This window comes from Seriola aureovittata, chromosome 1, assembly GCF_021018895.1.
Source record: "Seriola aureovittata isolate HTS-2021-v1 ecotype China chromosome 1, ASM2101889v1, whole genome shotgun sequence".
Classification (NCBI taxonomy): domain Eukaryota; kingdom Metazoa; phylum Chordata; class Actinopteri; order Carangiformes; family Carangidae; genus Seriola; species Seriola aureovittata.
Window position 1 is genome coordinate 32083040 of NC_079364.1, and position 22757 is coordinate 32105796.

General features: G+C 40.6%; 1 protein-coding gene across 4 annotated transcripts in view; it reads left to right on the forward strand.

Annotated features, from left to right (window-relative positions):
- cemip (cell migration inducing hyaluronidase 1) overlaps window positions 1-22757 on the forward strand; it is a 188722-nt gene that overhangs the window by 127051 nt on the left and 38914 nt on the right. For all 4 annotated transcript variants that reach the window (XM_056377399.1, XM_056377392.1, XM_056377384.1 and 1 more), the window contains exons 11-12: window positions 4917-5108; window positions 17701-17870. In XM_056377399.1, the coding sequence (XP_056233374.1) occupies window positions 4917-5108; window positions 17701-17870 (362 nt within the window). The remainder of the gene's footprint in view (window positions 1-4916; window positions 5109-17700; window positions 17871-22757) is intronic.

A 22757-nucleotide genomic window follows, 5' to 3' on the forward strand; every position in this document is an offset into this window, starting at 1 on the left:
TATGTGGGACATGGTGCTGCTTTTCAGTGGAAACTGTAGAGGATTTGGAGAGATAGGTGGCAACTTTAACTGTACAATCAATTCTATCTTAGATAAATCTAACCAGACTAAAGGCCACAGCTCCAAATCTTCAAAGGTCCTTCACAGGTTATGTGCAGAATGTGGACTAACTAATGTCTGGTGTGAATTAAATCAGGATGTCAAAGATTATACTTTTTTTCTCAAATGTTCATAATTCATACTCTTGAATAGATTATTTCTTTGTCCACTTAAAATACATGATAAAAAATTGTGGAATTAATCCAATCATTGTTTCAGATCATGCCGGAATTCATTTAAATATTCATTTCGACAGGGAACACTTTGTCTCTAGGTGATGGACATTTGATACTTCCTTACTGATAGATAAAGAATTTAAATAAAAAATGTGAGTGTGGATTACAAATTATATAAAAGAAAATGAATTAAAATCCCCTCATTGACCCAATACCAACTGGGAAGCTGCAAAAGCCACCTTAAGAGAATCAATTATTTCATATGTGTCATTTAAAAAACATGAACCACAGAAGCAAGAACAAGAAGAAGAACTTGAGCGGGAAGCAGAAAGATGTGAAGCACTTCATAAAACAGCATCTACGAAGGATAATTGGAGACAATTAACTGTGTCCAGAGCCAAACTACACCGCAACATTTCAGATGAAATTACAAAAAAAAAAATATGTTAAACAAAAACATTATGAATTTAGTAATAAACCAAGCAAACCACTTGCCCATTAACTGAAGAACGAGCAAGCAGAAAGGATGATTAAAGCAACTGATTTCAAAGTTAATAATATAACCTACCACCCAAAAGAGATAAATCAGGATTTTTATAAATATTATAATAAACTTTATAAATCCTACATCAAATGTTCATAAGAAAAACTTAAAATGAAAACGTGATAACAATTAAAAGTTACAAAATTACTCTGATGAACTTCTGTTGTTTTGGTTCAGTTGGTTTTGACTTGGCTTATAAAAATAAAAGATTGCGTTAGACAAAGAAAATGTTACTTGGAGCCTGTGGCAAAGAAAGAATAAAGGATGCAGACAAAACGATAAAGTGCAAAATGGCAGAAAGCAATGACTAAGAGCTGATGACTTTGAGCCAATAACTTAGAGCTGATGGCTAAGAGCTGGGAGTTCTTTTGAGCTACAAAGCTACAGAGCTGTGTGAATTGATGAGGACTGTTTTTATCCCCTGGGGGCTGGCGCATGATTCAGGGGCGTCACCCGTCTCCTCCTGTGTTTCCACTTAGAGAAGAGAGTAATTTTCCACAGAACTTTTGAATAGTTGCCTATAAACTCACACATCAGTCTTCCACCATGACCACAAAACATTAAATGAAATAACATATAAAACTACTTGCACTAATAATGGCAGAGAGGAGTAATAGGAGTGTTGATTTCATATTACATCCTTCAAACCTGGAATTAATCATGATACAAGTGGTTAACTGATCAAACAACAATATAAACATTTCCTAAAGCTAATAGTCTATAAATGTGGATTACACATCAGTTCTTTGACTATATTGATAATAATAAAGACATTTTGAATGTCTATAATGTCTGTTGTGTGAAGGATGCTGACAGTATGGTCACATGAAGGACATTGTCTTGCAACCTATATGTTGTATTTCAGCCATTCTAGAGTATAGACTGGGAATTGACTTATTACATAGAAACATCTCATGAGTTGCAGAACACTTAGATATTTAATTTTATAATCTTCCTCAGATCTGTGTCTGGGAAGAGAGTTCTGCTGGTCACTACCCAGGACTGGAATGTGGGTTGTAGTTTATGATTCTTATCTAAATGGGGACAGAGTGAAATGGGGAAAAACTAGTTTGTGTGTGTATGTGTGTGTGTGTTCATGCACAGAGAGGCCAGGATTCACTCCTTTAGTGATAATCAGTTCTTTTGATGTTACTTTTCTATATAATTAACAATCAAATATCATTAGACAGAGTCTTATTGTTACAAACTGGAGATCTTGTCCATGCTCTCCAGTTACCTGGTGTCCATTGGTTGATCCTCTGAAACTGACCCTTTGACCCCTGGTCTGGTTGAGCATCTCTCTGACATGCTATCAGCATGGACTGTTTGTGAGAGAAGGGTCCTTTGTCTCTGTTTCCTATCAATGTGATAGTTTGATGGTGGTAAGAGTCAAGTGTTAATTGTGGGTTCGTAACTCTGCATGTCCTAATAATGAACTTCTTTAATGGCTTGTGACTGATGCCAGGCCAGGTATGTCCGCTACACACAGCAGAGGGAAGTTTGATCTATTACCACTGTAAGTACTTGACAAGATTATCTATAGTATATTTGAATTTGTCAACTATCCAAATAACAAGGCATTTAGTTTCTGTAACTCAATATCTGATCCTTGTACAGTGGAAACATGAATTAACTACAGCTCTGGAAAACAGCACATGGTTTTACGTGCATTCAAAATAAGTTTAAGGTCATTAAGTACATCTTGGAGAATGTTGCAGGTTTCCTACAGCTAGCTGAGCAGAGTTGGCAATACAGCACAATATTATATCATCCACATACAAATGTACATAGCAGCTGGTTGAAGATGAAATAATATTATTAATGTAAAATGTAAAAACAACTAAACCTAGAGCTGAACCTTGTGGAACACCATTAGTTATCTGTAAACTGTTAATTCAGTGTTTTGGTGCAGCACTTTTGTGGTACTCATATTTTTGTCTGTTATGCACCACAACAGTGAGGTGAAAATTTTCTTGGCAATAAACCTGTTTCTGATTCAGATTCAGAAGGCGGGATATTCTGTTTTGATGCACAACAGAAATTACGAGAGAGGCTGCTAAGCTGCACACCATCATCCCCTTAACCAGGTCATCCGTCCTGTTATATGTTCCTCATGGAGGGGGAGGTGGGCCGGGGTGCAGTGGATGTATAATGTCTGCTCATGTCAGATAATGTCTTTGCAGCCCGGTAGCCAACGCTGCACGGACTGGTACTGAGTCGCAGCCTGGTGTTTGAGATCAGCAACCATGTTTGTGTATGTGGGGATGCATTTGGTCAATGACGTGTCCCCACAAATATAGGATGTGTGTGTGTGTGTGTGTGTGTGTGTGTGTGTGTGTGTGTGTGTGTGTGTGTGTGTGTGTGTGTGTGTACATCACTTTGGAAACTGACTTCAAGCCGTCCAGGTCAGTTGTCTCACTTAAAAACGCAATAACACAGAGAGACAACTGCAGCATCAGTACTGGTTTATCTGTTTCATGTTTACAAAAGAACAAATCAAAACAAACCATTGTTATATTGACCAAAATGTTCTGGATTATACTTACTGTTGATATAAATTATAGTGGTACCCTCCTGTTCAGCCTCCCAGGGAAAACTTACACTGGACTATTATCAACCCTCAGTTTTGGGAGGAACAGCGGTGGAGCAGCAGGACACTGCAGCCTCCCTGGAAGTTTTCCCATCCAGTCTACACATGTTTGTGGAGGTGGAGGAGGCGTCTGACCATGTCACTCACAGAAATACAGGATGCACAGTTCAATACATATGAGCCATCTGGTCCTTGTATAACTGGGTGTTGTGTTCTGCCTTGTCACTGATTCTGTCTGTGAATTTCACTGACTGAACCTCTGAGTGTCTGCTACAGTGACCTTAGGATTGCATCTCTGCATTTTGCTGATGACATTGTTCTTCTGGTTTTATGGACTTGTATTTCTGCACTGGAGCTGTTTGTGTCCACAAACAACTGACTTCTCAGCAGCTCCCCTCTCAGCTCACAGTTGAGTCTATGACTGGGAGGAGTTGCCCCAAGTAGGACTCTAGTATCTCAGGGTCTTATTATTGAGTGCCGGTAAGATATAATGCATGAGTAACAGGAACAATAGTAACATGCTTGTAGTACTGGAACTCTTTCTCTTGCTTTGACGGATGATCTGTGTTAACAGACATCAGCACTTAACTATGGTCATGAAGGGAAAGCATGAGATTGTAGATACGAGCAGTGAAATGAGTTTTCTTGCTCAGCTTTAAGGACAAGATGAAGAGCTCAGACATCCAGAAGGAGGTCAGACTGGAGCCACTGCTCCTTAGCATTCAGAGAAGCAGTTGGGGTCGTTCGCATATCTGATAAGGATGTCTGTGTAGTGAGGGGTTGTGGGTACTTTCGACAGGGAGGAGGACGAGGGACAGAGCCAGAAAACACTGAGGGGTTACGCTCTGGACTCTGTGGATGTTTAAGGCAGTAAAGTGAGGATACATTCAAAAACAGTGCCATAAGTAGTTTTTTATTTATCAGTTGACTTTGTACAAGGTGCAGTAAATCAATATTTAGTCTGACCAGGTTGTTAAAGTCATCTTGGAGAACATGCCACAGTTCTTCTGTGGATCTAGACGGTCTCACTCACTTCTGTCTCTTCATATGATTCCAGACTGACCCAACAATGCTGAGAGGGTCGTACCATCTGCCGCAAGACCCTCCTTGCTGCTGAAGATGTTATGTGTCTAACACGTTTGCACAGCACTGTATAAATCCAATCTGGCCTGTGAACACCTTAGTATTCACCAGGAGAAGAAAAACCCAAGCGGTCAGGAGATGATTATTTTGAAAACACCTTAAAATGTGGGAATGTAGCAGGCAAGCACCAGCCACTTTATTTTTTATTCACATGTGCCGATAGTGTAAGTCAAATGTGAAGAAATATAAAAAATATTGGATTGGAATGGAAGTATAAAAAACATATTTCTCAGCCCTGCCATACTAAGATGTTGGAGACTGAACTTGAATATACACACATGCAGTTTGGGCAGGTGTTGCTGTGTAGGCCTGTGTGAGTGTGCTGCATCCTGTGCGCTCTAACTCTAACCATTTCCCTCTGCAGTTCGCCCACAGGCCTCCATCTCCATCGACATGTTGTCCAACAGCAGTATCCTGGAGCTCGCCGACCAACCAGAGGGCTGGGGGTTGGGGGATCGGGTGGTGGTGGCCAGTACCGACTACTCCATGCACCAGGCGGAGGAGTTCACCCTGCTGCCCTGCCCTACCTGCACATCCAACCAGGTCAAGGTCCAAGGTGAGAGAACCAGCGACTTACAGTGCGTTACCATGCAGAGCTGGGGGGAGAGGTTTTGATGCTGCAGGGGGAAACATTTAAGTAGGCTACTGTCAGTGTAATTCTGATTGATCTTTTAACTATTGCCATAAAGTCTGCTCAGCATGTTGGAGAGCTGGATACTTTACTGGATCAGTCTTTTGATAGAAGCCGCTGTAGTAGGGGAAAGAGTAACTTTCCTTCCTCACTCATCTCCAGAGACCGCTGGCTGGAAAACTCAGTCATAATGCTCACACTGCCCCCACAACTCTGACTAAACACTGATTTATTAAGGAATGATTAAAAAATCACCTCTACACATCACTAATTAACATGTTGTCTCCCTGCTGTTTAGTCCACACACTAACAGAAAGAAGAGCAGTTTTTGGTTTTAGGACATGTGACGTGGTTACAGCTCTCTGTTCTGTGAAAGCCTGAAGTTTGACTCCAGTGCAGAGGAAAGGCAGAATGTGATCTTAATTCCTCAACTGACTGTGGTATCATGAACATGTTAAGGATCTTACATTTTAAGAATAGATAGTAATATTATAGTTAATTTGATTAATTGATAAATCAATTATTAAATCATTCAGCAACAATTTTAACAATTGATTAATTGCTAAATTCATTTATCAAACAAAACATTCACTGTTTCCATCTTTTGAGATTTTATAGACAAAATGATGATTTGCTTGGAAAAGTAACTAAATGCAAATGTCACTTTAGTCTCTGCTCCTATTGATCCAGCAGTCAGCTGAGCGTATCTGTGACTGAAGCTACTGCCCCAACAGTGAACCCTCTTTCAACGCCTTTTAGATCTTTATCATACAAATTCCTTCATTTTTATACACACCATGGACCATGATGGGATGTTGATTACTTAACTGTACCACGCAGTGCACCTGTGTGGAAGCATCTGTATTTGTTATGTTTCTCCACTCATTTATTCAGGCATCGCCATGAATTTGTCTCGCCTGTATATTTGTGTTTTGTGGCACAGTGTGACTGAGCCAATAAAATCAATGGAAAGTCTGTCCTGTTGCTACAACCTGCTATTTAACATGTAACAAGAGAGGAGAGAGTGTGAGTGAGAACAGAGGCTGAGGACTTCACTCATCTGAACATTAGACGTCAGGTTTTTCTGGAGCTTAAAATAGAGGAAAGGTTCTCAGCTTAAAACAGAACCGAGGCGTGTTTTCCACGCTGTGAATCGCCTCTGGCGCATCTACTTTCCTCGGTAAGGAGGGCAAATGCTTCATGTTCATCATCCATGAATTTATCATTGTTTAGCTTAAAAAATTGATGTCAAAAAATGTGGGGGAATATTTAGCAAATCATAGCAATGCATCTCAAAGGAATTCATTTCAAATTCACCCAACTATTCCAGAACATGGTAGTACTTGGCAGGTTAGAGAACCATAAACAGTGTGTACAGTGTGCTTACAGAAATTTACAAGCATATTAAATTCAACTATTACTAAGCATTCTCTTTCTTTTATCTTTTTAGAGGGTCATGTCTTATCACTTTTTGTGAGTTGTGGAAACACAGCATCCACACTGGTTCTCAGATGTCCTGTTTCAGCTGCTGTGGTGACGGGTCCTGCTGTGGGACAGTGTCTTTGGTTATGCTCAACATCACACTCTTAAGACAGACTATTACAGAAGTTAGCTCCTTGATACGGAGCCACTGCATCAGTACTTTATCTGTAACCTATGTCTTTGTGTGCACATGGTTTCATGTAGCACTCAGTGGAAATAGAAAGCACCAGTTCAATCCCCGGTGTTGCATGGGTGGAACTTTCTAAATTACACATAGAGCTGAGCTTTATAATGACCTCATGGATTAATAACACAGATTTTTTTATGTGTGTTTGGTCATTGCTTCTTTTGCAACCATGAAATTAAAAGGACCATCACCTTGTGAGGAGGGGCTTCTCTCTGTTTAACCTCTCAGATTTATTAACTTATGAATCAAAGGTGTCGGAACACCATTCCTGGTGGTTGTGGTCCACTTTAACCCCTGTGTACTTGTATAAAATGTGTGAAGAGGAACTACTTCACGGAAGAGTCAGCTGTTCCACGCTAATTCTGCTCTATCTTCGGTTGCTCCAAAAATCAGCTGTCAGACTTTGTGTCGTAGCTGCAGTAAACTGAAGTAAACTTGTCCACTCGCATCGCTGCTGTTGAAGTGTTGCAGTATGGCCTGCAAGAGAGCTGTTTTTCCTTTGTCTATAGAACAAAAGAACATATGGTCTCCACCAACTTGAATGTATTGAGTCCCAACACCTTCCTGAATGGGTAGATTTAAAAAACTAAAATCACCTCCTCGTGGTTGTCTGCCTCTTCCACTCAGACTCGTTTCAGGTCACATCCCTGTTTATCCAGAGTCATATACAATATGACCCATTTGTGTGAAATCTTGAATTATGGCTAAAAAATGTTTTCTGAGGTCACACTGAACTTGACCTTGGACCTTCAACCACCAAACTCTAATCAGTTAATCCTTGAGTCCAAGTGAATGTTTGTGTCAAATTTGAAGAAGTTCCATCAAGGCATTACTGAGATTTCATGTCCACAAGAATGGGGCGGACAGTCAGACAACCTGAAACATTATTCCTCTGACTGTCGCCAGCATGGAGCAATAAAAAAAGAGAAAACAGAGGTAATGGGGGCGGAAGCAAAGTAAGGTACATACACATTCAATATTTGTATTCGAAGATTTGATGTTGTAGATATTCATGTGAAATCCAGCTGAAAAAATAGACCCCATGCTGAAAAGGCCAATGTGGGTCGGTCCGTTTCCATCATCCCACTCTCACCACAGGTCACCGCTGAGTTTCAGGACAGCAGCAGTGAGATGCACTGGACATTTCAGGTCAGTCACTGAGGCTGCAGCAAAACCTTTACCAGACTCCAGTCAACAATATTTTCATTATAGCCATTTTATTCCTAAACGTAAAAGACATAAAGTCAACTTTACTTCTATAATAGAACACAAACCACTTTATTGTGAAGTGTTTCTCAAAGTTAAAAGCAAAAGGTGAGAGACCAAGAAACAAAATGGGGTAATGGAAAAAGACCAAGCATAAAAGCAATACATTGGCCACACAGGAAGGGAAAACTGTGGCATGAACTCATTTCTGAAGATGGCAGTGCATTCAGGTGACCTTTAAACCCATCAGGCAGATAGTGTCACAGTTTAAATGCTGGGATAACATAAGCCAATCACTTTTAGTTTGAGTCATATTCACTGTAATCACAGTTAGAGTTAGAGCTCCATCAAAAGAACTGAGAGGTTTTTATTTCATTATATTAAACTCCATTTCTGATTCTATTTATGGCTGTAATGTTTTATTTGTCTGCAACAGTGGGACTGGCCCTATAATCTGAAATGTCCCTGAATGACTGACTGGCTGACTGACTGGCTGACTGACTGACTGATTATACTTCCACCGCTGGCGAGGTGCCTCGTCACTGAGTTGGAGTTTCTGGATCAAACAGGTTCTATTAGCGGGGGTGTTTACAGCTGCAGCTCATTGTCTCTAGGTTTACCGGCTTTGTTTGAAACAGACTCCGTATAAACCTGGTTCAGGACTGGACTGTGTACGGATGCTGACCTGGGGCTCACCTCCATTACAGCAAATAAACTACTTTCATTCCATGTATCATTATTACTAAAGGAGGCAGAGGAAGAACTAAACATAAAACACACTGAGCTGAGAGAGCAGGAGAGAGGGAGAGAGAGAGAGAAGTCATCAGTAACGAGGCTTCGTACTAACGACTATGACCAACTCTACATATCAAACAGAGGGAGTTAGACATAAAGAAACTTCCTCTAATAAAAGTCTGTTACGTTTGGAGCTGAAGTAACTTTCTCTCTGATCATGTTACAGTTATTAAATCAGGATTTGACAGGTGGTCCAGACATATACTAGGTTTTGACCTAGTCTTGTTTACTTCAATAATCAATTGTCAATCTATATTCTGTGACTTCTCTATATAGTAGTTTTAATTGTTACTGACATAGAGCTCTTTTCCTGTGCAGAACGGCGCCTAAACGTGAAATGGAAGACACATTACACTTGATTACAAATTCAGTATCGCTGACTGTCCTCAGGTATTGTATTAAGATTTATTTCAGGTGTCCAGAAGTAAAGCTCCACTTTTTTTTTTTTTCTGTAAAGATAATGTTAAGTGACTGACACTTTCTGACTGAATCAGCAACTGCTTTATGGAAAACACTGGTTTATTACATATTGAATTTTATTTAGATGACTTCAGTTATGAAAGATATGCTATGGTCACCGAAGTAATAACTGTAATCTTGAAACACTGCGACGTTGCTCAAAAACAATTCAAACAGTCAAGAAAAATGAGTATCAGACAGGTTCCGAACAAATCCCCAGGTTGCTCAATCTTACATGGAACAGAGAACATTTACTTTCAGTATGAAGAATCTTTCTGGCTGCTCCTACTTTGCAGCAGGTGACGGATCCTCTGCGCTGACAGTTTGTTTGGCCGACCTGTGACAACTGTGTAAGCAGATTCGCTGTTTCCAGCACTAACTACAGGTGTCAGCATGAACTGAAATCTGAAAAGCAACATTTTTTTTAGAATTTGATCATTTTTATTCATAGACTGCTGAATGAATGGATGTGTGTGTACTTGTACTTCTATCTAGTTTGCGTTATATACCTTATAGAGTGAGGACATTTTGCCCGGTCCTCACGGCTTCAGAGGGCTGTTTGAGGGTTAAGACTTTGTGATAAAGTTCCTCTCCAGACATGTTTTAAACTCTGTAAAAATCCTGTGCAGTGACAAAGTCACAGTTTTTGACAGGTGAAAGAGCAGAGAGTATCAAGATGGTTAGAGGAGGAAACATCAGAGAGACTCAGTCAGACCCAGACTCAGATGAGGAGTCTGTTGAGACCAGAACCAGAGACTAGCAGACGGATCAGAACACTTAGCGTAGTTAGCATCTTTTATTTGTTTATGTTGTTTGATAACTTGTTACTAGCAACGGCTGACACAGTGTTAGTGGCTGTGCAAATGCTAACTCTCTCTGTACTTACAAGGTTTCATCGTTATTTAGCCCCGCCCCCCGTCCCCACCAGTTGACAGGATTGGTTCCTTAGGTTTGTGACGTATGAAACCCTGGCTGTCTGAATCTGTGTTTACGAGACTGTCATTGGTTCACTGCAGTTCAAGGTGGAAACACTGTCATGGAGTTGATGATTATTTCTCTCATCATGTCTTGTATTATATAAGGAGAAAGAGGGGTAAGCGGCTAGGGAATTTATTATGTCAATGAATATCCTCACAGAGATATTAGTACAAATGTGTGTGTGTGTATGTGTGTGTGGTTATGCTCATAAACACAGAGTCTAATAGAGGCCAGGTTGAGACAGTCTAGAGCAGGGTTTCTCTGAATTCTTCACACCATGGACCACTTAGCCACTAAAATAAAACTCACAGACCACCTAACTCCCCAGACATCCCCAAAATCAATAGTGCCTACTACTTCAGTATTATTGTGGTGAGCTTGTTTGGAAAAATGTCACCTCAGACAGGGTTTGATTTTTTGGGGTTCAAGTCCAACCGCTCTCTCTCTCTCTTTTCTCTCTCTCTTATAATTGGAATTAAAGGTGTAATGTGTAAGATCACTTGCTCCACCTTCATAGGGGGCAGCATTTCACCTCTTCGCCCCTGTCCAGTTAATGATGTTGTTGTTTTCACAATGTTCCTTATAAATTACATGTGCATTTATTGTTGAAAGTTAAAATTGTTGAACACACTGAAACAAATGATGAATACTTGGAATACAAACAGTATGTTTTTATTTACCTATAAAAATATGAAGCCAAGGGGATACTGCATGACACATGGGTGTCAGGCTACAGCAGAACTGCCAGCATTCACCCGTGTTTTGCTTCTTTGCCATTGAACGTAGTTTCTTGTCGGAGCGGTCCTTCAGGATGGAGATAAAGATCACTTTCTATTGGCTTCAGACATCTCTGCATTTCTGTTATGTTAGTCAGGAATTTTAATTCCATTTTATTTTTTTTGTCGGAGCTGTAGCGTAACTTCCAGCTCTGGAGGAAGCTCTTCTTCTTTGTGGGTCTGAGGGCAGACTAGACGCTACACTGACTCACAGCATGTAGTGTCATTAAGTGGTATTACCACACAGCCACAGCTAGCTGGTTAGCATGCTCATTTCAGTAGATATCTCTGAAATACAACAGATGGAGGTCTTGGTCATGATGTCATCACTGTGGCTCCTTCACATACTATTGATAGTGTTAGTTCATTTTTTTCATTTTAAACTAAAATTATAACCAGATCTTACACATTACACATTTAAGGCAAATAATAACTTTTTTAAAAAAGTGATGAACCCGGCTGGGACTTGTTGTTCAATGCCCAATTGTGACTTTTGAAGCATTTACACATGCATCCCAGCCAGGTTCATCACTTTTTACTGTCCCCTGGAAACACTTCCATTGTGTTTGTTATGAATATTTGCAGTTCATGTGTTATCAAATTGATGAAGATGTTTTCTGTCGTTGTTTGTGTTTTGTCTGTTTGCATGTGTTGCACTGAAGTTGCAGTGTGTTGCGCTCTCAGGGCCACCGTATGTTTGGGCCCACACACACACACCCACACACACACACACACACACACACACACACACACACACACACACACACACACACACACACAACACACATGAACATATACAAAAATATAGACTTATTTTCTTTCTTTCTGCATTGCACACACATTGGGCAGAACATTCTTCAGGTCAGCCTCTACAGTCCTCACCGTTCTGATTCAAATGACCTTTGTCATAGTCGCTTTGAAAAGAGTTTGTGCCTGCGACGGATAAAAGTCAGCGTTAATGCAATGTGATGTGTCCTCTCATAGCTGTCGCATCCTGTCACCGACTCACTGACCAAAAGATTTCAAGTTAGCATTTCTTCCGCTGTGGTTGTAGGAGTGCATCTATTTATTTTCATATCTCTGTATGAGCTGCTGGCATTTGTCTCCTGCCCAGCTGCATCAGAAGATAAGTCCATTAAACTTCTCCCACACCTCCCGCGTCTCTGTTTTCTCTCAGCTCTTTGACGTCACTGCGTGTTTTGCCCAGCCAGAGTGAAAATCCTTTTTTGTGAGCCCCGGGGGGGCTGCTGCTCAGACCTCCTATCATCCTCCTCCTCACTGTAATCCTTTTCATTAATTATTGCCCTCATGTCACTCTGCAGCGTTGTTTTTGTGATAATACGCCTGAGGTCACACACAAACAGGGAGGGTGCGTTGTTGAGACACAAAGACAGATAGCCCAGGTCTATTTATCATTTTGAGTCCAATAACTAGTGCCTGGTTTTTACATGTTGAACTTTTGACAGTTCTAAATGGAATTAATGATGATGAGTCGAAAATAGATGTGGAGTAAGTGGATCAATGGCCTGGAGCAGTGCTGATGGATTTAGCATTATTCTATTTCTATCCTGATATTTACCCAGGCTGGTAAAGCCAGGCTGTGTCTTCGCAACTCATCCACTGAGAAGTGATCACACCCAGCAAATAAATAACAAACTAGGATGGCACTCAGTAGAGCGCATACCTCCACCAAGGCCAAACAATCCTACACGTCAGTGAGATTGGCATTTGTACAAAATCATAGATCTCCACGCCGTAAATATGATTTTTTTTTACATCAACATGATGTCAAAATAACTTGAAAATGCCCTCAATGTTTAGGAAAGTGATTTTAGATGTAGACAAACACAACAAACAGACACCAGAGGCAACCAGTCAGCAAACTCCCCTCTCAAAACTCACAAACCCCACGAACAGGTATCAACCCTCGCGGCAGTGGATACATTACATGGTCACAAGTACACATTATTTTATTATTATTTTGAAATCAAAAGTGGGGTTGATCTAGTGTGCAGTAAGCGTATGCCAAGCAAGCGTCTGATAAAAGACCTCGTAGCCTTGTTGTAAAGCTGTGGTACGGCGGTGTCAGAGATGCAGTGTGGAGAGGGGAGGGTGAAGCATGGCTCCAAAAGGTCCAACGAACAGTGATGTTCTCTGCCACCAAGACTGGCTGCTCATCCAAAGTCACGAATTCAGTCACCTGCTCTGTAATCTTTTTAGCCTCCTGCTGTCTCGAGGAAATTTCTCTCTCTCCATCTCAAAGTCTCCTCCAGTGTGTGTTACCTGGGTGCAGCTTCTGCCCGAGTTACCTGAGTGAACTCACTGTATTCCTTTTGTGTTTATTTTATGGTATTGAACGGAGCTCTGTTACTACCACCTCACGATATGCTTTGACTTTCCATTGTAAAATATTTACACACTGCAGACAGATTAGCTGAGCTGCTACAAATTGTGCTCTCTGTTTACAACACCTGTGTGACAGCTGATGTGAAAAAAAAAAAAAATCAGGCTTAAGTTCAGGCTCAACAAAGCCGATACCGATCAATTAAAAAATGCCTTGACTGGCCCCAGTACGATCTCTGAGATCGCAGAAAAGTCCACTTTTTAAGCTCGTTATATTAGCCCAGATTTGTGACATTAGTGACAGATGTTAGCAGCATGGTCAAAATACTGATGACATTTTAAAATGGAACTTTGGTCATTTTTTTTTGGGCGGCATTCATAGTCATAATCATGATTAATTAAGTTTTGATATGGATGGGAAGTCAGCGTTTTGTCTTTTTTCCAGGACCGATCCTCAATCTTAACTGTGGGTTAATTATCATAACCATGACGACGAAGCTCCTTTATCCCAGCATTGAAAAAGAGAGTTGCGACACTGTCATCGACTTCTGTTGTAATCAGAGAACGCAGAAGTGACGAGTGTTGTGATATTTCTAAACACTGAATGATTCTCAAGCACAAGGATGAAATGACTGACCTCCTGAATGTAGCCAGCTTCAGTTACACACAGCTGTACACATGCTTATAGGCTTCATAGAAATATGCCAACACAGCATATTTTAAGATTAGTGTAGTGTAACGTGTCCCACCAACAATAACCCACACAAGACTCCTCCACATTTTTTAATATACAGGTGAAACTCAAAAAATTAGAATATCGTGCAAAGGTTCGTTTATTCCAGCAATTAGAATTACAAGGTGAAACTAATGTATGACATAGGTTCAAAACATGCAACTCAAGATATTTCAAGCCTTCATTTGATATAATTTTGATGATTATGGCTTACAACTTATGAAAACCTCAAATTGAAAATCTCCAAAAATTAGAATATCACATACAATTAATAGAAAGGGGATTTTAAACAGAGAAATATTGGCCCTCTGAAAGGTTTAATCTTGCATATGTACTTAGTACTTGGTTTGGGCCCCTTTTGCATGAATTACTGCCTCAATGCAGCGTGGCATGGATGCTATCAGCCTGTGGCACTGCTCAAGTGTTATGGAAGACCAGGATGCTTTGTTGTTCGGTCTCATGTCTCTCATCTTTCTCTTGGCAATGCCCCATAAATTCTCTATGGGGTTCAGGTCTGGCGAGTTTCCTGGCCAATCAAGCACCGTTATCTGATGGTTATTTAACCAGGTTTTGGTACTTTTGGCAGTGTGGGCAAGTGCCATATCCTGTTGGAAAATGAAGTCAGCATCTTCAGCTTGTCTGCTGAAGGAACCACGAAGTATTCTAAAATCTCCTGATAAACAGCTGCGTTGACTCTGGACTCAATAAAGCACAGTGGACCAACACCAGCAGATGACATGGCTCCCCAAACCAACACAGACTGAGGAAACTTCACACTGGACTTCATGCATCCTGGATTGTGTGCATCTCCATTCTTCCTCCAGACTCTGGGAACTTGGTTTCCAAATGAGATGCAAAATTTGCTCTCATCGTAAAAGAGGACTTTGGACCACTGAGCAACAGACCAGTTCTTTTTGTATTTAGCCCTGGTAAGACGCTTCTGACGTTGTTTGTTGTTCAGGAGCGGCTTGATAAGAGGAATACGACATTTGAAGCCCATTTGCAGGATCCGTCTGTGTGTGGTGGCTCTTGATGTACTAACTCCAGCCTCGGTCCACTCCTTGTGAAGTTCCCCCACACTTTTGAATGGCCTTTTCCTGACAATCCTCTCCAGACTCCGGTCATCCCTGCGGCTTGCGCACCTTTTTCTTCCACACTTTTCCCTTCCAGCTAACTTTCTATTAATGTGCTTTGATACAGCACTTTGAGAACATCCAACTTCTTTTGCAATTACCTTTTGAGGCTTTCCCTCCTTGTGGAGGGTGTCAATGATGGTTTTCTGCACAACTGTTGGTCAGCAGTCTTCCCCATGATTGTGAATTCTACTGAACCAGACTGAGAGACCATTTAAAGACTCAGGAACCCTTCACAGGTGTTTTGGATTAATTAGCTGATGAGCATGTGACACTTTGAGCCTATAGTATTGAACCTTTTCCAAATATTCTAATTTTCTGAGATTTTGAATTTGGGGTTTTCAAAAACTGTAAGCCATGATCATCAAGATTATAACAAATAAAGCCTTGACATATCTCACTTTGCATGTACTGAGTTTATATCACATGTTAGTTTCACATTTGAAGTTGAATTGCTGACTTGAATGAACTTTTGCACAATATTCTAATTTTTTGAGTTTCACCTGTATGTAAATAGTGAACATGGGACATACAGTTCATTTGAGCTACATATCCTTGCTTTCAGCTACTTGTCTTCACTGCATGTGTGTGTGTGTGTGTGTGAGTGTGTGTGTGTGTGTGTGTTAATATGTATATGTCCTAATGCAGGGGAAGAGATAGAAAACTGGCTCCCCAGACTGCATGAGTCCCATGGTGGGACCAAGTCTGAGGCACCGAGAATAGATTCTCTCTCCTCTGCACTCAGACTTTCTTTCTCTCTCTCTCTCTCTCTCTCTCTCTCTCTCTCTCTCTCTCTTTCTCTCTCAGCTGCTTGTGCATCACCACAAAACTGAAGTCACGTTTTTAACAGCTGTTAGACAGAATGCAAGGATGAATTTGAGCTGTGCAGCACGGCTCCTCATGTTTGTGGCTCCCTGTGACTAATAACAGTGAGAAATTTCATTTCCCAGAACACATGACTGGAAAACATGTGAGGATGTGAAAGGAATGAGAGAAAGATCTCATACTGGTGATTTCAATCAGAGTGTGAATTATACAATGACAATCAGTGGGGTCATCTATTTCTCCAGGCTGAAAGGGAACCCAGGACAGCGCAGGCATGTGCTCATGTACAGGAGTGAAAGACAGTCCAGTGCATTGTGGCTTTTGTTTTGAGTCTCCTGTAGCAGCAGACTGAGGGAGGGAAACCAACATGTGGTCAGGAAGCAGCAAGTTCAGATTAAGGAGGTTTACAGTACATTTGGAAAGTAACATTTTGTCATGTTACATTTCCCCTCATCAACCTATACTCAACATCCCATAATGACTAAGCAAAAACAGAATTTTATAACATTTTAGCAAATTTATTAAGGAGGAAAAACTGAGTTATCACATTGATGTCAGTATTCAGAGCCTTTGCCGTGACACTTGAAATTTAACTCAGAAGCTTGAAACAACCAGGACTGGTGGTCCGGCCAATAAGGGTCATGGTGAGAGAGGTGATCAAGAACCCTGTGGTCATTCTGACTGAGCTCCATCCTGTGTGGAGACGGGGGAGAAATTTCCACTGGTAATGGAGGGGTCCATGTCATTGGTTTCATAGTGTGTTACACCAAGGCCAAGAGATGAGGCGTATGTGAGAGAGACGCATGACCTCCCTGACACTTTGATGTATTTCAGAGTCAGTTGTTTCAGTGGGTGATAATAGGTGTGGTAAAAAAGGGGAGACTAATAAACCTTGTGAGTCAATAACATCTGGTTCAGTTCCTCTCTCTCTCTTACTCACACTCTCTCCTCAAACTTTTTAACATAAATTCAATTTTGAAAATTAAAGAAGCTTAGCTGTTTGCATTGTAAGTTTTGCGACATAGCTAGCGTGAGAATTAACAGCTGTTTACTGACCAGTCTTCAGCCATCGTTACAATGCTGTTGGGTTAGCATTTCAGCATTTCAAAACACTGAAACAAAGTATCAAGTGTGCGTGTGTGTGTGTATTTTTTCTTATGCATCAGTGTGTATCTGAGTGCATCTGTCTGATCACCATAAGCTGCCTGCCTGTCCTTTAAATATATATATATATATATATATATTTGTGCTACAAACTCTGACTCAGCTTCAATATTATATCCTCCATCTCATTTATCTGAAACATCTGCTCTGCCACACACGAACACACACACACACACACACACCCATTACCTCAGCTCAAGGGCCGTTAGAAAAGACACAAAATAGAGACATCTTTTGAAAACTGGTGTGTGAATCTCTACTCATCTTCTGACAGTGATGTCTGAAGCTTCACTGTTACTCAACCGTCCATTCTACAAAGCTGAGCACAGTTTAAACAGAGACTGAGAAAAGTGCACTTTATCATTTGTTTCCTTTGTGTGTGTGTGTGTTGTGTGTGTGTGTGTGTGTGTGTGTGTGTGTGTGTGTGTGTGTGTAGGTAAGGCCCAGTTCATCCACATGGGTGAGGAAGTGGACGGGGTGGACATGAGGGCGGAGGTCGGCCTGCTGAGTCGTAACATCCTGCTCCGTGGTGAGATGGAGCCTGGCTGCTACGGCAACGAGGCCTGCAAATTCTTCACCTTCGACACGTTTGGTGGACATGTAAAGGTACAGTAAATCACCTTGTTATTTAAAAAAAGGACAACCACGTGATCACTTATGAACCAGTTTCCACCAGGGATCATAGTGTGCTGCCTGGAGATTGGAACTCAGCAGTGACTTGTTTCAGATCTCTCTGCGTTTTTCTGTGAGAGCTCCTCTCCTTTGAGCTTGTCAGTTCCTATAATTTTTCCCCTTGGAAATAGCAGATGATAAAATCATCTCAACTCAAAGTCCACATACTACATTTTGGCCTTTAAGTCCTAGGTCATTAAAATAATCCAAAGTTTGAACAACTACAGTTTCATGGCAAATGACCAAACTTACAACTTACCAAGCTATTGAGCAGCATGAACAGGGTGAAAAGCTACAACACAAGTCAGTAAGTGGACCTTGAGTTGATACTTTTCTAATCACCAGCTACTCAGATATTGGTTTTTTGTTCAGTTATTTTGTATGCGCATCAGAGGTTTTAGTTCACTCTAGGAAGGAGGTTGGGTCGGACAGAAATAAAAAAATAAAAACATTGGCCAAAAAAGTGTCCCAAAAATTTCAGTCTATATTGGACGATACAGTCCCTCACATTTGTATTTATTTACACACAAAAAAAAAGTGCCAACGTTTAGTGCCACTGCCAATAGTACCACAGTTTTAGGACCCTACTTTTTGCCACCTAGCGAATAGGCACACCGGAGGCTGATTTCAGGACCATATTTCTACGACCCTAGATTGCAAAAACTGTGTGCTGTAAACACTCTCCGTGTATTATAGTTCCACCGTTTTCTACATCAATTAAAGAGAATTGCTTATCAAGAAACGTCACAGTCAACACTGTAATTTCCTTGGGTCCTCAGCAACACACCCGCAAAGTCTGAAGTCGATCGGATGACAAATGTGTCAAGGCAATCGAAATACAGACTGATTGATTATTCAACTATAACAGAGATTCCTCTGTTATAGTTGGATAATCAATTCTCCTAATGTTAACAATAGATAGATAGATAGATACTTTATTTATTCCCTAGGGGAAATTCAGGTGTCCAGTAGCTCATTAGTAATAATAATAATAATAATAATAATAATAATAATAATAGTAGTAGTTCATAATAAATAATAAATAAAAAATAATAGTTAAATTAGTCCAGTTCATGATCCATTTCCTCTGGCTGAGGTGTTGTATAACCTGATGGCAGTGGGAACAAAGGCTCTCCTGAACCTCTCTGTTCTGCAGTGAGATGAGACGTTTGATGCAGCTGCAGCTGCTTCTGTCCTGCCAGAATGTTGTGGAGAGGATGGTTGGTATTGTCTAAGGTGGCCTCCCAATGTTGTAGTTAATATTTTTTATTTATTGTAGAAAGCAACAAAAAAAAATCACATTGGCACTGGATGTAAAAGAAATGTCGTCCAGAGTTAACCCAAACTCTCCCTGCCACTGTCTGTGGATGATTCTGAGTAGCATGGTCACTGAAAATGTCTTTTTACAATAATTTGAGTTGACAAAATAAAGAAAATAAAAAAAAACCTGAATCCGCAAGTCCTTCAACCTAATCAGCAAAACGGGACAGTCATTGCTTCCAGAACAACACGTTACAGCGTTTTCTGTTTTCCTATAGGCAGGACGACATTGTTGTTATCTGATATTAACAGCTATATAACATGTCAGATAGGAGAGTGCAGAAGAAAATGATATCCTTTAAAGAAAGCAGCATTTATTCAGTTATTTGTTATCAATAGATGATCAAATAAATGGCCTGAATAAATGTTTTCTTAATAGACATGTACTGAGCAGATCTGTGTGATTAGGCCTGGGTTGACTGATAGCATAATCAATTGTTATCATTTGTACTGAGGCCATTTCCAAATCTTTATTTATTATAACCCCCTGTATATTAAAGGAAGGCTCTGATGCAAGCTTTATTTTGTTGATGCAGACCTGTTCAACTTTAAACATATAAAAAAACATTGATATAAATTATCCCTCACTGAAAAATATAAATAATAAAAGGCTCATTACGGAAGTCAGACTGTGTCCCTGCATCTGATGATCAACAAATACAGAGGCACGTCAAAAATCAATAAACAAAGTCTGAGTCTAACCTCAACCCTGGTGTTCATGAATAGGCAAATTTCCCTCTTATTTTAGTTGCTGTTTAAATTCTTTCAACACAGAAAAAATGTGGCACTGTATTATTCAAAGACTCCTCATCAGTGAATACATTTGCCTTCTACAGTCAAAGTGCAGTGGTGCAGTGGGACCAGCCAAATCCAATTATAACAAATATTGATTAAAAAAAATAAAGAAAAGCAAATACCGAAATGTTTAGTTCATTTTTTCATTTTTCTGAGTAGTTGTGAGGTTTTCGTTCAGAGCTGGAATCTCCTGCAGCTGAGTGAAGCCAGATGTGTGACAGACTGTGTGCTGACTGAACTCACTCCACAGCTAAGACCAATGAGTTGCATTAAACACAGGTTTGCTTTCACATCAGATGATGGTTTGAGTCATTGACAGTGTCCCATTGACCTCACCACCCAGAGGACAGTTTCCCACTCCTGAAGGCTGCTCCACCCCTCCGCATGAGTGCATCACACTCTGGGAAAGCAGAAATATAAGAGATTGCATGCAAACAAATCAGAGACAGAGAGGGAAACCTTCAGTCTCTATTAACAGCTCAAAATAATGAAAAGTTTCTTAGTAGAGTTGGATGCATTTTTTCATGGCACGTTGATTCTCCATAGTGAAGTTCACAGAGAAGAAATCTGGGTTTAAAAAAGTCACTAGCACGGTCTGTGAGGCTGAGTGCCAATGTTAGCATGCTAGCATTGCTTACAATTACATCAGGGATCTCCAACCGTTTTCCCTTCTTTGAGCTTCTTTGATAAAATCAAAGTGTCTGAGAGCTCCTCATGTGTGATATTACTCGTATCAAAACACTCAAACTCTCCAAAACAAATCAGATCAGTAGGATCATTTAACAATCATCAAACATCAACATCCAAAAACACCTGAATATGACATCAGACAAAAATCTGAGTCATGATTCAGTCAGAACACAGACATGAAAACAACACTGCAAATAAACCTCCATAAATCTGATCAGAGATCAGAGAAGAAGAAGCTCCTCAGTCAGTGATCAGTGATAGTTGTCACTACATCAATGGTAGATAACAAACAGGAAGTTAAAATAGATCATTCAGTTACTTCATTTTCCAACGTGTAAACAAACATGGGCTAAAAAAAAACAACAGGGCTCAAGTTGAAACCCACAGTTTAATTCACTGTATCCATGGCAACATGTTTCCTGTTACTTGAGAAAGTTTAGTTTATATCTGTTCTGTTATTAGAAGAGTTGCTATCACTGTATGTTGCCTACTGCAGATCTGATGTAAACAGACCTGACAGTAACTCGTTTGACTGACAACTCACAGATAATTATCTGGTAATAAATATAAAGTCCAGCTGTGGCCGAGGGGAATGTTAAGTTTGTAGTCATAAACCAAAGCTTTGATAAATTTAAATGTTAACCAGATGATGGTGAGATGAACAGTCAGAGGATCACCAAGTCATTACAATTCATCCTGAGGGGAACATAAAGGTCTGATCTAAATTCAATCCAATCCATCCAGTATTAGGCACCGAAGTTTAACTGTGTCATGTAGTGTACGTCAGCAGACGATGATGGATGAACATATCCGACTCTGTGACAACTGCACAAACTCCATCTGCAGATGAAGGCCGTGTGATAAGGTTGAAAGCTCTGGGAAAAAAAAAGATGGAAAAGTGGACCTTGTTGGGATTGACAGTATCCTGAAGCTGAGATTTGCCAACCAACAGCACTTTGCCATCCCTAGACTGGCTGACGACAGGATGATAAAGCCTGCATGTGTAAATGTAATGTACTGCTGTATGATTAAAGTTAAAGAGAAGAAGGTTAAGATGCTCAGCAGCATGCAGCCTGTCAACAGGATTAAAAGAGACAGAGGAGACAGGAAAGGACTGAGGAGCACAGAAGAGACATAGACAGCGAGAGAGAGAGGGAGGGGCTGGTTGTACTCCTACTGCCTTCACGCCTCTCTCTCTCTCTCTCTCTCTCTCTCTCTCTCAATGGAAAGCTTTCATCATCACATCCTATTATAAATTTCCATGTCACATATTTCTCATGGATGGGTGTGTGAACATCGAGGACGAGCGGCACACTCACACCAGGGAAAGCCCGTCAAAATGAACGCCTCGCAGCATCGTCCCTCCTGACAGTTGTGATATGACTTGTATCTCCACCAATATCAGCTGGTCATGGGCTGAGACTTTGTTTCAACTGCAAGTCCGTCATTTTTCATGTGAAGTTACAATGAAAATCACAAAGTGTGAGATAAGAGGTTTTCTCCTGATATGTGCAACAGTGGCTCTAGTTTGGGGAACAAAGCTGCTTTTCATCACAGAGTCACTCTGCCTCTAATGTGTCCTTTCATCCCTTCTTTCTGTTATTCATTCTGCTTTCCTCTGTTCTGTCTCTCCATCTCTTTGTCTATGTTACATCATTTTTCTATCCCATGTTTCTTCCCTCTACATCCTTTCATTCATGCAATCCTTGTTTCCTTCCTTTCTGCACCTGACAACCTTTAACCTCCCTCCATGCTTCTTCTCATTCTCCTCCTTTCATTTCTAGTCAATACCTGTTTTCTTTCATGCTTCCTTACTTCCTCCATCCTTGTATCCTCCCATGCTTTCCCTCCTTCCTTCCTTTCTTTATTCATTTGTGAACGGTCTAACATCCACCCTCCCCTTTCATAAGTCCTCTTTTCAGTTCTTCTGTCCCACCTTTCAGTCTTCAACCATTTCTTACCCTTGTTCCCTACCTCCCCTCCTTCATCCTTACATTTGTCCATCATACTTCCCAC